Source organism: Scyliorhinus canicula, chromosome 7 (assembly GCF_902713615.1).
Source record: "Scyliorhinus canicula chromosome 7, sScyCan1.1, whole genome shotgun sequence".
Taxonomy (NCBI): Eukaryota; Metazoa; Chordata; class Chondrichthyes; order Carcharhiniformes; family Scyliorhinidae; genus Scyliorhinus; species Scyliorhinus canicula.
Genome location: NC_052152.1, coordinates 37266931 through 37281864, shown reverse-complemented (window position 1 = coordinate 37281864; position 14934 = coordinate 37266931). Strand labels below are relative to the sequence as shown.

Sequence of the window (14934 nt, the reverse complement as noted above, 5' to 3'; positions counted from 1 at the left end):
GTGCCAGCACACAACTGGACCGATTCCGGACCCTACACAACGCTCTCTGTCACCCAGGAGTCACCCGATTCTTTCACTTCACGAAGGCCTGCAATCTGCCCTACTCCATTAAGGAGGTTAGGGCTATCACCAGAGACTGCCAGGTCTGCACGGTACTGCGTGCATCTAGTAAAGGCATCCCACCCCTTTGAATGCCTCAGCGTGGACTTCAAAGGGCCCCTCCCCTCCACCGACCGACACACATACTTCCTTAACATGGTCGATGAATACTCCAGATTCCCCTTCGCCGTCCCATGCCCCAATATGACGTCTGCCAACATCATCAAAGCCCTCAACACCATCTTCTCCCTGTTCGGTTTCCCCGCCTACGTCCACGGCGGCTGGGGATCCTCCTTTCTGAGTGATGAGCTGCATCAGTACCTGCTCAGCAAGGGCATCGCCTCAAGCAGGACGACCAGCTACAACCCCCGGGGAAACGGGCAGGTGGAGCGGGAGAATGGGACGGTCTGGAAGGCCGTCCAGCTGGCCCTACGGTCCAGACATCTCCCGGCCTCCCGCTGGCAGGAGGTCCTCCCCGACGCCCTTTACTCCATCCGATCGCTACTTTGCACTGCGACTAATTAAACCCCCCATGAACGTCTCTCTGCCTTCCCCAGGAAGTCCACCTCCAGGGATTCACTCCCAACGTGGCTGGCAGCTCCAGGACCCGTTCTCCTCCGCAAACACGTGCGGCACCACAAGGCTGACCCATTGGTCGAGAGGGTACAGCTACTCCATGCAAACCCGCAGTATGCCTACGTCCCCACCCATCCCCCTGCCCCAGCGCCACCCTTCTTCCCCCAAGCATACCTCACCACAGCCCCCGCTCCAGGACGATCCGTCCTCCCCTTGGTCGCCCCTGGGGATGAAGATGAGGTCTACATGCTCCCAGAGTCACTGGCGACCGAGCCGACGCCTGCATTGCCACCGGGACTCCGGCGCTCACAATGGAGGATCAAGGCTCCCGATCGGCTGAATTTGTGAACTTTTCCCAAAATGTTGACCTTAAAATGCATGGAAATAGTTTTCCACCACCCCCGCTGGACTCTTTTTTAACAGGGGGTGAATGTGATAGTCACCACTGTTGTATATATCACATACGAAATGTAATACGGTAAGGCTCCTGTACTACAGGTACGGGGTAGATCCCTGCCTGCTGGCTCTACCCAGTAGGCGGAGTATAAATGTGTGTGCTCACCGAGCTGCAGCCATTTCAGCAGCAGCTGTGGGAGGCTACACATCTCTGCGTAATAAAGCCTCGATTACACTATTCTCGTCTCGTCGTAATTGGTAGTGCATCAGTCACCATGCCACCTACGTTTCATGGCTCATTCTGTGTTGTTCAGTAGAATATTTAATGTAATTTTGAACAGGAGTAATGTTAGTTTTCCTGTTTGTAGTAGTAAAAACATGATGGACAGATGGAAGATTTATAAGGTTGTCCTCATTTTAAGAAGATAAGAACTAGGAGCAGCAATTCAGCCCCTCGAATCTGCTCCGCCATTCAATATGATCATGGCTGATCTCAGCCTCAACTCCACTTTCCTCTTCGTTCTCCATAACCCTCGACCCGTGACTAATTAAAAACCTGTGTATCCCTCCATAAATTTACTCAATGTCCTGGCATCCACCACAGACCAAAGATCCACGACCCTTTGAGAGAAGTAATTTCTCCTAATCTCGGCTTTAAATGTGGTACCCCTTATCCTAAAACTATGTCCTCTCATTCCAGATTGCCCCACAAGGGGAAGCATCCACTCTACAGCTACATTGTAAATACCTTTGATTATCTTACATACCTCAGTTCGATCTCCTCACATTCTTCTGAACTCAAGAGAGCTCGATCTCTCTTCATAAGACAATGGAAACAATCTCATGAACCTCCTCAGAACTGCCTCTAATGCAACTACATTCCTCCTCAAATAACGGGACCTGTGCTCAAACAGAGAATCCAATGAACGCTTAAGGCCACCCTCGGACATTTGTAACAAATTCAGAACAAATAGAAAATCCTTAGCAACCAGTTTATTAAGATTATGTTAATGGTTTAAGAATTAAAATGGATGAACACTTGAAGTCTAACTTTACATTTATGCCGTATCTTTGAACATTAATTGGCTCAATTCTTAACTCCCGTAGAAAATGGCAAAATCATAGAATCCCTACAGTGCAGAAGGAGGCCGTTCGGCCCATCGTGTCTGCACCGATCCTTCGAATGTACACTCAACATGTCCACCCTGCTCTATCCCCATAACCCCGTAACATAACCTGCACATCCTTTTTTTTTATCATTTAGAGTACCCAATTCATTTTTTCCAATTAAGGGCAATTTAGCGTTTCCAATCCACCTACCCTGCACATCTTTGGGTTGCAGGGGCGAAACCCACGCAAACACGGGGAGAATTTGCAAACTCCACACGGACAGTGACCCAGAGCCAGGATTAAACCAGAGACCTTGGTGCAGTGAGGCAGCAGGGCTAACCACTGAGCCACCATGCTGCCTAACCTGTACATCCTTGAACACAAAGGGGCAAAGTAGCATGGCCTATCCACCTAACATGCATATATTTGGACTGTGGGAGGAAACCGGAGCACCCTGAGGAAACCCAATAAATTAGTAAACAATTTTTTAAAAGACCATTCATAGGATGAATTACATTACATTGAGACAAAGTTCAATATATACATCACAGTATTTACAATTTTGTAAAAGCAATATATACAAACAAAGACTCCTTTCAAATTTTGTTGTGGGTTTTGCATTTTGGTGAAAATTTTAAAACTTTTTTCAATCACTCTTTGACCTCTTCGTTCACAACTTGCAGCAGCTACTGAGCCAAGAAATGGATCAGACGGTTTGAAATGCAAATGAAGCTCAATGCCGGAGGAACGTATTATTCATTCAGTTACCCGACTTCAGTTGCCAAATCCTGTTAGAATTTACGAGCAAATAATATTAGCACTGGTTCACAGTTCCTGCACAAGGCATGACTTCATTCTCATTTACATAATGGAATGGGTGACATCGGGTGTTGGTTTTATACAAGATCCACAATTGCAACACTAAACAACAATTCAGATCCTTAAAATTGTGCTGTAATCGCATGACCTACATCAGTGTTTTTCAAACTTTTTTCCGGGGACCCATTTTATCCAACCGACCAACCTTCGGGACCTAACCCGGCCGATCTTCCCGATCCATGCTGGCCAACCTTCGCGACCCACGCTGGCCGACCTTTGCAACCCACGTTGGCCGACCATCGCGACCCACCATTTTGTCTTACCTTGTTTGCTGCTGAAAAAATGGAGGAATTGCAATCGCGCCCAAAGCATGTGATGGCAATGTTCGGGGGAAGGGGGGGGGGGGAGGGGGGTGACCTGCTCTCTGCCTCCCGTCAGGCAGGACGATTACATAGAATTTTTAAAACAATCTTCTGTGTCTCCGATTGCGCAAATTCGCGGGCGTCAGCCGCAGCAGCCGGCTTTTTTTTTAACAAGTTCGCGGCGGGGGGGAGGGGGGTGGGGGGGGGGGTGTTTATTTGATAAAACTTTACAGGATAAAAATGCAGAAACTGAAAATGTTTTCATTCTCTAGAAATTGGAGGTTCACCACATTTCACCTAAACATTACAATTATAAATGTAAAAATATAAAAGACACTTAAAAATCAATTAATTGATAAAGGTTCCAAATACGACCTGCAGGCATTTTGTTTTGGAATATTTAAAAATCAAGATTAAAAAGGTTGACATCTCTTGGTTGAAGTTACAGCTGCGGTGAACCCATTGTTGGATCACTCACCATTCTTGGACTCTACCACTTCAACAGCACCAAAGTTCAGCAGAAAGCAACCAATCACATCATTCTCCCCGAACTTTTTGCAGCAGGTTTTTAACAATGCCGGCTGCAAACTGCCTTCAAAAAGGCTGCGAGCAAATTTTTAAAAATGCGGCCACACTGCGGGCACGCATGCGCAGTGCAGCCGCATTTCTTTTATATCTTCGTGGTCATTTTGAAGACTGCTTGCAGCCGGCACTATTAAAAGCCGGCTGCTGCGGCTGTTGTGCGCAGATTTGCTCCAGACTCTCTTGGCACCCGCCCGTGATCCACCTGCGGGTCGCGCTCCCGACTTTGACAATGCCTGACCTATATTATTAAATAAGGACTATTGTGAATGGAGGGAATAGTCAGAAAATCATGGGCTCTCCGCTACCCGCCGGGGCGGGGGGTCCCGTTGGGACGGAGCGGAGCAGAATCCTCCGCACCTTCAGGGGCTAGGCCCGCCCCAGAGTGGTTGGCGACCCGCCGGACAGCGGGAAAGGGGCTTGGCACCATGCCAACCGGTGCCGAAGGGCCTCCGCCGGCCGGCGCGGGTTGGTGCATGTGCGGGAGCACCAGCGTGTGCTGGCGTCATCCCCGCGCATACGCAGAGGGAATCGTTTCCGCACCGGGAATGGCGGAGGACTACAGCCACCGGTGCGGAACAATTGGTGGACCCCGACTGCGGGCCAGGCCACCGTGGTGGCACCTCCCGGGGCCAGATCCCCCTGCAACCCCACAGGAACCCTGGAGCCCACCCGCACCGCCAGGTCCCGCCGGTAAGGGACCTAATCTAATTTACGCCGGCAGGACAGGCAAAGAATGGGTGGAACTTCGGCCCATCGTGGGCCGGAGAATTCGGTCAGCCCCGGGGCCCATTAAGTCGCGCCGGACTCCACCATTCTCTGAGGCGGGCGGTGCGACTCACGCAGGGCAATTTTTGGGGGGCAGGAGAATTAGGAGGACGGCGGGTGCGGGATTCATGCTGACCCCTGGCGATTCTCCCACCCGGCGGGGGGTCGAAGAATCCCGCCCCATGTGTGTTCAGATATCACACAATAGAGAATAGAAGGCCACATATTGGGTACATTCTTTGATGGATTTAATCTTTTTTTGAGCCATCATGTACCCTGTGTGACTTAAAGTTGACGGGAACTATTCCGTCACCTCCAATGCTACTTATAACACTTTGGGTGGCACGGTGGTACAGTGGTTAACACTGCTGCCTCACAGCACCAGGGACCCGGGTTCAATTCCAGCCTTGGGTGACTGTCAGTGTGGAGTTTGCACTTTCTCCCTGTGTCTGCGTGGGTTTCCTCGGGTGGCTCCGGTTTCCTCCCACAGTCCAAAGTTGTGCAGGTTAGGTGGATTGGCCATGCTAAATTGCCCCATAGTGTCCAAAAGGTTAGATGGGGTTACTGGGTTGTGGGGAGGGAGGGTGGCGGTGTGAGCGTAGGTAAGGTGCTCTTTCCAAGGGTCGGTGCAGACTCGATGGGCCGAACAGCTTCCTTCTGCACTGTAGGGATTCTATGATCTGTTTGGAGGTAGGCATAGAAAGCTTCAAGACGGATATTCTCCCCCTTCCAGTGCACTATTCTGCATCATTAGGTGCATTTTAGCTATCCAGCTCTATAGAAGTTTCAATTGTGACATTCAGATGTAATTTTAATCAAACATAACAAAAATCCCCTGGCTTCTGGCATTATTGGTAAACCACGCATTCAACTGATCATTTAGCTGCAGCTGTGATACTCTGGTGCTTACTTGCCTTCATTTCTTTTCTTTGTTTTCAGAATTCAACCCCAAATATCTCATCGCCATTCACCCAGTGGCTGAGCAGAGCAAAGCGACCTTGAAGAAGAAATGCAAAGGTTTCAGAATTTTATCTCTTAAATATGTTTAAGATTCAGCTTGTTCCAAATTCTGCTGGTTCTGCTCAGTGCTTACTTTCCTTCTTTGCTCCATCCACACAAGCTTGCACACATGCACAAAATATTCCAGACAATGCTGACAGAGACGAATGTCCACAATATATAATCACGCAAGTTTGTGATTTATATAAAATCAGAGCCAAATACAGTTCAATGCTCAAAGAATCCAGTTTGCTTGGCTTTAAGTGGTAGGCGCGACATTTGTGTGCTTTGATATTAAGTTTAATTTTTTTTGCGACCAACTTGCCAATATTATATGAGTAATCGGGATTTGAAATGGTGATCAAAGCTCTTCATGTTAGTTTACTGAAAAGGTTGTTACATTTATTTAAGTCAGTGCATTTTAATTGGGCCAATCACAGAGGGACTGCCACTCCACTCCTTTCAACTAACCAGGTTGGGAGCTGCACCTTTATTGCCCGCTCTTCTGACCCAGGCCTGGTAAGAAATGTGCAGCATACCTGGTTCCAGACTCCTTCCAGTGCAGGGCAGCTATGTGGGGGGAGGTAAAACCTCACCCCCTTTTACAGCAACGGCTGCCGTAAAGCAGTAAGTGGCCCCAAGCCACTTTGAGAAGCCAGGAAGAAGGTAAATGGATAGGATGGGCGGCGGGGTGGAGGTAGGATGGGTTGGGGGTAGGCTGGATTGAAGGGGGGGGGGGAGGCTAGGAAGGATCAGGCAGGTAGGATGGGCCGGGGGATGTTAGGTGGTCAGTCAGGGGCCAAATGTGGGTGTGAGACAGGAGGGTAGTCGTGGGTTGGGGGGGTTGTCAGGGATTGGAGGAGTGGTCAGGATGCCGGATGGGTAGTCGGGGAGTCAGGGAGGCAAGGGCTGTGGGGCATGGGAGGGTAGTTGAGAAGCTGGGAGGGAAAGTGGGGGCTAATTGAGGGTCGGTAGGGCAGTCAGGGAGAGGTTCAGGAGGGTAATAACCTGTGGGATGTTATTCTGGGAGGGGGTGGAGCTTATGGGGGGATCGTAGGGTAGGGCAGCAGTTGAGGGGGTAAGGGGAGAGGGAGGTGGTTACAGGGTCGGCCTGAGTGGGGAGGGTAGCAGTGGGCTGGGCACAGAGGTCAAGGGATGTAGCTGGGGGATCCAGTGAGGATGTGTCAGTACCATAGTTTTCCGGGAGTTCAAAGTGGTTTTAATCCTTCTAACATTTCCTGAGTAACTACTCTGTTTGGAGAGTTGGAACAATCGGAAGTCCCAATTGAAATTGGAGTATTGGATGGTGCCCAGTACAGAGTAATTGCTCAATGGAAGTTTAAACTTACCGGCCATTTACTGTGCAGTCCTTGCCTGGAAATCTCCATGGGTTGCAGCAACATATTCTCTGGAGTACCTCCTAGAGATCAGAAGTTCTGGGCCACTATTTTGGTGTGTCCTGACATTCTATGTTCACTGTCGGTCTCCATCATGCGCCTTCAAATAATGGTGAAAGCTGTTAGACAATGGCTATACTCCCAATATTAGTAGCCTTTGCATTTGCAAAATGTTTGGGTTGAATTTTATGTCCAGTGTGCAGAGCCAGTGGGCAGTTGCAGCAGGGGACGTAAGCTCCTTTCCCATCCAGAGTCACGGTCCTGCAGCAATTTAACATCTGTTGGGCTATTAATTGCCTTGAGGCAAGACTTTCACCCCCCCCTCCAAGAGCTGCTACCCAATTGGATTTGGAGTCATGGAAGTTTAAGTCCCACAACAGCAGCTGTCAATCAAATAAATCTGGGACACAAATTAGTATCAGTAATGGCGACAGTGGATCTGCCAAATTGACAGAAAACACAGCTCATTAATTATTGTCTTTTCGGGAAGGAAGTCTGTCATCTATATCCAATCAGCCCAAATGTGACCTTAGACCCACAGCAATATCCTCTATTGGCACAGCAAGATTTGCAGTCATATAAAACTGCAACCAAAAAGTCTAACAAGAGAAAACCTAATGGACCACTCAGCATCGATCTAGGCACCAGATATTGCAAAACCACAACCAGCCCAGTCGGCCCTTCAAAGTCCTCCTCACTATCATCGAGGGACATGTCCCAAAATTGGGAGAGCTGTCTCACTGACTAGTAAAACAATAGTCTGACTGAACAGCTTCCAAAATCATACCTTTTAGTAGCCAATGTCCAATGTCCAAGGGTCCTCCATCACCATCCCTGGTTATGTCTGTCTCTCAGAGACAGGTGTACAAGCAGGAGACAGTGGCCATTCACCGTTGATAGTGGATCCCATGGAGAAACCTGGTGCTGATTATCACCCACTGTCCTCCCTAAGATGACGAAGAGAGTGTCGCCTAGGTCGGAGGTCAGACTTCTGCAGGAGTTCCTCCAGGTAGTGTCCAAGGCCCAACCATCTTCAGTTGCTTCATCAATGACCTTCTCTCCATCATAAGGTCAGAAGTGGGGATGTTTGTTGAAGAATGCACAATGAATGTACAATGTTCACTCCTTTAGCAACTCACCAGGAACTGAAGCAGTCCATGGCTATATGCAGCAAGCCCTGGACAACATCAATATTCCCTCTTTGCATAAAATACATTCCATGGAAGAGGAGCCTGCCAGTCTGGATTATCCTCATCACTACATGGCTTGATCATCTTTTCACTTGCACTTGTCAGAAAATTATTCTGACCCGTGATGGCTGCATGGATTGGCTTATTTAAGTGTTACTTGTTACCGTTGGTCTAAATCCATAAACTTTGTGCTCTTGGCTCTCCACCCCATCGGCACTCGGTCTCAGGTTCCTGTAACCACATGTTTTATACACCCATTGCAAACTAGAAGCACACATATAAATAGCATATCCTTGTCAATGACCATGATTATATCTCGCGGCAAGTTTGCTGCTGTACCTTTTGCTCATGTTGCATGATTGGCTCTTGGTTTTGTTAAAAGCCAAAACATAAAAATGCTCTTTTTAAAAATGCTGTAAAATCCAAAAGGTTATTTCAAACGCTACTTTTATGAAGGGTACATTATATCCTGTCCGACATGCAGTGATGGCATACACTTTACGTCTTCATTTCAGGGAAACTAGATCTCCAGAAGCCTCCGCAGATAATGATAGCTACTCGAACCCCTACATCTGTGTTTCTCACATGGACGAACAGTTTCACAGGGAAAGTTTATCCGCACGTTGGCAATGAATGCGCAGATGAAAGGTAATTAAATTGCAACTGTTTAAATATTATTGTTGAAAAGGTTGAAGAAATATTTTGTACGTTCCTAGTCCATGAAGACGCACTTCCTTAAATGCAGATTTTTAACTCTGATTGTTTTTCAAAATGCCACTTATAGAATGGTCTCAAAACAGATTTTACCACATGGTTTACGGAAATGTTTAAGATACTGGGGGGAGTTTTGAGGAAAGAAGGCTATGGCACCCCCAAAATGGGATGATTTATCTTTTAGCTCCCACAGACTATATGATTGTAGCTACTATCCCCACGTTTATTTGAAAGGTAAATGTTGGGTGACTGGATCACCAACTTGAGTCACCCGATAGGCCTTTTTAGAATATGGCTTCCATGGGACCATGGTTGTCATTTCAAACTGGTACTGTATGGCGTGTGCACAGTCCATGCCTGCTACATTATCAGCTGACTGTCCAACCAGAAAGAAACCCAGCAGATTTTTTAAAAACTGGGATTTGGAGGAACAGAAATCTTCTCTGAGCTCGACAGAAAATCAGCCTCTGCCCCACTGAGTCCCCCCTCTTGTCCTGAAATCAAACGTCAACCCCCACCTCACCCCCGCCTCAATCCTCACTTCTTTCTTCAGGCCCAGAGATCAGAGGTTGGCTGTCAGTATTGTGGCAGTTTGGTGTTGGGCTTTGTTTTTTCCCCCAGAGCCCCTTCCCCTTTCTAATGGACCCGCTCTTGTGGACTGCTCCACGGACCAAAACATGCCCACAGTCAAATCTACCCCAATGAATTGAGTGAGTTCAATTAAAATTAAATAAGAAGCACAAAAGTGCTCCTAATCTGTCTGCTGCCTCGTTTTTTTCACTAATTACTTTTGACAGTCCTAAAGCTATTCATGAACTAGGCATGCCACTGTGTGAGTCTACCGATAATTTCCTTCTCATTGGAGTGAATATGTATTAGAAATCTGAGATTTTGAATGCTTCAATCATGGAGCAAAAGTACATGAATGACACTTTGGTTCTTTACCTCAGCAACTGCAAATGATTAATTTCTAATCTCTATCAATCTTTTAAAATTGTAAATGCATCTGATAGTGAAGCATTGCTTCTCAAAAGAGTATAATTGCTGCATTTGCTTTATGTACATACTGTCCTTTAGCACATGAGCACATTGATCTTTGTCAAGGGAGTCAATTTATAAAATAGATTGTAAAATATATGCACTATTTATTACTTCCTGTTTTTCTAAGTGATGCGGAAGGCATTGCAATAATGGAAGTGTTCTGTGATTACATGAAAAATGGATAATGCTCATTTAAAAAAAAATGTATGTTCTTTTGTATTCATATGATGGGGGATATCAGTGGAATACTTTTATATTTTTGGCCTCAAGTAGCAACATCAATCACTCACAGGTCAAATATAGCACACGTGTGAACTTGCTGTGTAAGGCCAGCGGTTCAATGCCAGTGGGTGTTGAATTTGCGTTTTATAATGTGGACTCATGCCTACAATAAAGTAGAGTTGAGTGTGCCAACGCTCAATTCATGGATGACTCTTGGAGCTGTGAGAGAGAGAACAGGTTTTCATTCCATTAGTCTGGATTGATAGCTAAGCAATTTGTAAGTTAGAAAATTGTAATATCTTTGTTTTATAATTTATTTCAAAAATAACATTTGACGCATCATATATATATATATATATACAGTTCTACAAAGCCTGAATAGGAATTGTGTTATTATACAATCTCGAGAGCACATTATCAAAACACAAGTAAGTGCTTCCACTGTTATTACTAAAGGGGGTTAATGCTACCATCATATTGGGGGATATTCAATTATTGGGAAAACTACCAAAGCCTTTGTTGTTATACACATTATTTACATTGAGCAAAATATATTTCTCCAATAACACTCTGCCATCGCATTACTAATTCATAGAACTTCCAAACTGAGGGAAAGTTAAGAGAGTGATGAGGTATAACCATATTTGTCTGAGATTCAGGGGTTCCCTTATGACCCTCAGGGGCTTTGAGTTTGAACATACCCTTCATCTGTATTGTATGATTAAAACAATATACCAGTAAACTAAGTAATGAGATATATATCTGTGCATTAAAAGTTCAGATAATTATTCAGAAATGAAGGTGCTACTCTTAAAACAATTTTGAATTTGAAGGTATGAATTTACGGCTAGATTTATGATGGTATCAATATAAATCTGGCATGAAATTGAGAATATAACACCAGGATATAATGATTACTTTGGAATTTGAGTCACTGTTGAGCTTCTTGCCAAGCCCTTAAGAAATAAGGTTGTAATGTAGCAGCTGGAGCTCACATATTGAGCCAAGATTTGCTGTTAAAACGACGGCGGGTTTTATGTTGCTCGCAGTTATTAATATGCAGATTATACAGCAGGGCAGGGAAGAGAACTGCAAATTGTCGCAATCATAGAATCCATAAGGTGCAGAAGGAGACCATTCGGCACATTGAGTCTGCATCGATGCTCTGAAAGAGCACCCTACCCAGGCTCACTCCCCCGCCGCATCCCCTTAACCCCACGTACATTAATCAAGGCCAATCCACCAAACCTGCACATCTTTGGACTGTGTGAGGAAACCCACGCAGACATGGGGTGAACGTGCAAACCCCACACAGACACCCGAGGGCGGAACCGAACCCGGATCCCTGGCACTGTAAAGCAGTAGTGCTATCCATTGTGCCACTGTGGGCAATTTATTGTAGTACAATCCTGGACAATAGTCTGGACAATACTGGGCATTTTGTGCTAGTCTGCATTTAGCCTTGCATAAATGGCAGCTACCCCCATCCCATGCCCTGTGAGTTTCATGAAATTACCACATTTTTTAAATGAAATGTCTTAGGCCTGATTTGTATCAGAATAGGTAACTTTTAATGAGGAAATATATGTTTACATAATGGCAATTAGTCTCTGGCAAAGAAAGGGACGAATTTAAATGGCGGTGTTTCATTCCTGCAAGTTTTTAAAATCTGATTTCCTAATATTAATTTTCTTACTTTTCCTTTCTTAATCCAATCTTTCTTTCCCTGTATTGCTCTTCCTATAGCTGCCTTTTAATGCTCTCATATCCTTTTGCTCTGTAACTCTACATATTCCCTCTGCAGAATCGGTCCTCCCTCTATTTAGTTTAAAGCCCTTTCTATTTAACTATTTAAGCGGTGAGGGAAAAATGTCTTACTAGTCGAGTAGATTTTGCCGAGAGATGTCTGACAAATTCTGGGCCAATGTCATTGATCTCCAGACAGGCTACTCACTAATATAAATCCAACATTCTTGGCCTTCAGATTGATAAGAGTACATATGTTACGTGTGTGGAACTGGAGGTAACCCATTGCATACATTGAGGACATCCTGTGAAATATCAGTGCTGTTCGGGATACTGGAAGAAACAGTGGGTGTAAGTGAGGCAACATTGAGATTAGAGATAATGAGCAAAATTCTCCGACCCCCAGCAGGGTCGGAGAATCGCCCGGGGCCGCCGAAAATCCCGCCCCCGCCATGTTCAGAATTCTCCCACCCGCAAAAAGTCGGCGTGCCGCCAATCCCGCCGCCCGCCTCGGAGAATGGCGGGGGCCGGCGGGAGGCTACGGGTTTCTGTGTTGCCGTTATTCTCCAGCCTGGATGGGCCGAAATCCCGCCGCTGAGAGGCTTCTCCCACCGCCGTGGTTTGAACCACCTCTGTGCCAGTGGGATCGGCCACGGCCTCCACCATGGCGGAGGCGGAAGAGAATCCCCCACCACGCATGCGCCGGTGGTGATGTCAGCGGCAGCTGATGTACCGACGCATGCGCGAACCGGCGAAGGCCTTTCGGCCAGCCCCGGCGCCGGGCGTCAAAGGCCGTGGTTGCCGGTTTTGGCGGCAGTCGGTGTGGTGCCAACCTCTCCGGCGCGGGCCTAGCCCCTCAATGTGAGGGCTTGGCCCCCTCCGCACCTTTGGGGAGGCCCGACGCCGGAGTGGTTGGCGCCACTCCGCTACGCTGGGACCCCCCGCCCCACCGGGTAGGGGAGAATTTCGCCCCAGATATGTAAATTGGGATCAAATGAAGCCACTGAGCCCAATACCCTTTTGTCACTTTACCTGTTGCTACCAACAATTTCTTCAACAGCCAATAACGATGACCGCCACTCCAGCAGATTTAAAGGGTTTCTTGCCTGCTACTTTGGTACCTAGGCCTGCCGCAGGTGGGCATATAAGAAGAGATTTGCTCCCGCATGAAATGTTATTAAGCGGACCAGTGTGGTGCTTGAATAATCTTTCCACTATACGGCAGCACGGTGGCATAGTGGTTGGCACTGCCGCCTCACAGCTCTAGGGTGTCGGATTCAATGCCGGCCTGGGGGTAACTGTCTGCATGGAGTTTGCACTTTTCCGTGTGTCTGGTGGGTTTTCTCCGGGTGCTACGGTTTCCTCCCACAGTCCAAAGATTTGCAGGTTAGGTGAATTAGCCATGATAAATTGCCCCTTAGTGTTCAAAAGGTTAGGTGGGGTTACTGGGTTACGGGGCTAGGGTGGGGGCATGGGCTTAAGTAGGGTTTCCAAGCTCCACTGCAGACTCGATGGGTCGAATGGTCTCCTTCTGCACTGTAAATTCTATGATTCCATTCTTGGTTGACTTCTCTGGAGGAGCCTTCAGTACCCACCAGTGCGTGTGTCACCATTTGCGGTACTCTGCTGCACTCTGCACAACTTTACCATAATGAAAGCACAGCTCTTGCTGCCTCCCACCACAGGCTTTCTGGCGGTGGCGGTGATCTGCCATTGGCTGAGGGGTTCCCCGGCTGTGTGACCGACATGCCCTCTGGACAGGGTGGCACCCTGGCACTGCTGGAGAACGCCATTGCCTTCAGCAGTAAGACCGGAAGATCCTGCCACCGGCCAATGGCGGGCCACCTCGCTCCCAGGAAACTCCCCAGGTAGGGAGGGGTGGGCGGCTGAAAATCCCAGCCGAAGATTTTTGGGCGCGATCTTCTGGTTGCGTTACACCTGAAAGGCAGCACGGAGTGGCACAATGTGGCTGGTGGATGCCAGGAGGATCCGCTTCCGGGATCCACCCGTCTCATCACACCTCGTGAAATTGCATTAGAGCTTTTGAGATAGCGGCCATTGTGGGCAAATCATTTTTTTAGCAAGTCTGCGCATTAGAGCGAGGCAGCTAGTCTCAGTCTAATATGCACTCCGATGATCGAACCAAGGCATTGGGATCTACCTCCTTCATCTTGGCGATCTCAGATGAGCGCTGTTCAATTCTGGTCCCCACAAATGGGGACTCATGAGGATCTCCCAGGGAATTGGAGGCCTCTAGTGGCTTGCCCTCCAGACAGGGTGGCACCCTGGCACTGCTGGAACCCTGGTACTGCCAGCTTGGCACCCTGGCACTGCCACCTGGGTGCCAGCCTGGCACTGCCATGGTTCACAGGTGGCAATGCCAGGCTGGCGTGCCAAAGTGCCAAGCTGGCATTTTTTACACCACAGGGATCGGGCCAAGTAGGGTCCTCTGTGGGTGGAGGGGGTGCAGGAGGCCTGAGGATCACCTTATGGTTGAGTTTGGGCTTTGGAGGGGTTCGAAGGTCGTGTGGAGGGTGGGGGGGGGGGGGTCAGGAGATCAGGGCACCATTCTGAAATGTCATTCCTTTATCCTTCCGCACTGAAGAGTTCTGGTGAGCGGAGGTCCTCAGTGCAGAAAATTGGACAAAGTGCGGCCTCGTCGGTGAGTTCCTCGCTGAAGCCCCGAATCTAACTGACTGGGAACAGAGTCCCGTTCGATAGTGTGGAGTTTCTCGGCACTCCGAGCGTCAGGAAACCCCCGGCTAAACGTGCTCATTATGGGACTCTGTTCCCATTCGGGTAGATAACCCCCATGGTCCCGGGGAGTGGTGAGAATGGAGCTGAGGTCTATGATCAGCCATGATTGGTACAGTATCTAATGACAGAGCAGGCGAGATGGGCTACATGGTCCAC

The 14934-nt window shown here is 47.8% G+C and overlaps 1 protein-coding gene across 1 annotated transcript in view; it reads left to right on the top strand.

The window, feature by feature from the left end:
- LOC119968873 (target of Nesh-SH3-like) overlaps positions 1-14934 on the top strand; it is a 371610-nt gene that overhangs the window by 61385 nt on the left and 295291 nt on the right. Inside the window, exons 3-4 of the mRNA XM_038801796.1 lie at positions 5652-5729; positions 8814-8946. Of these exons, the coding sequence (XP_038657724.1) occupies positions 5652-5729; positions 8814-8946 (211 nt within the window). The remainder of the gene's footprint in view (positions 1-5651; positions 5730-8813; positions 8947-14934) is intronic.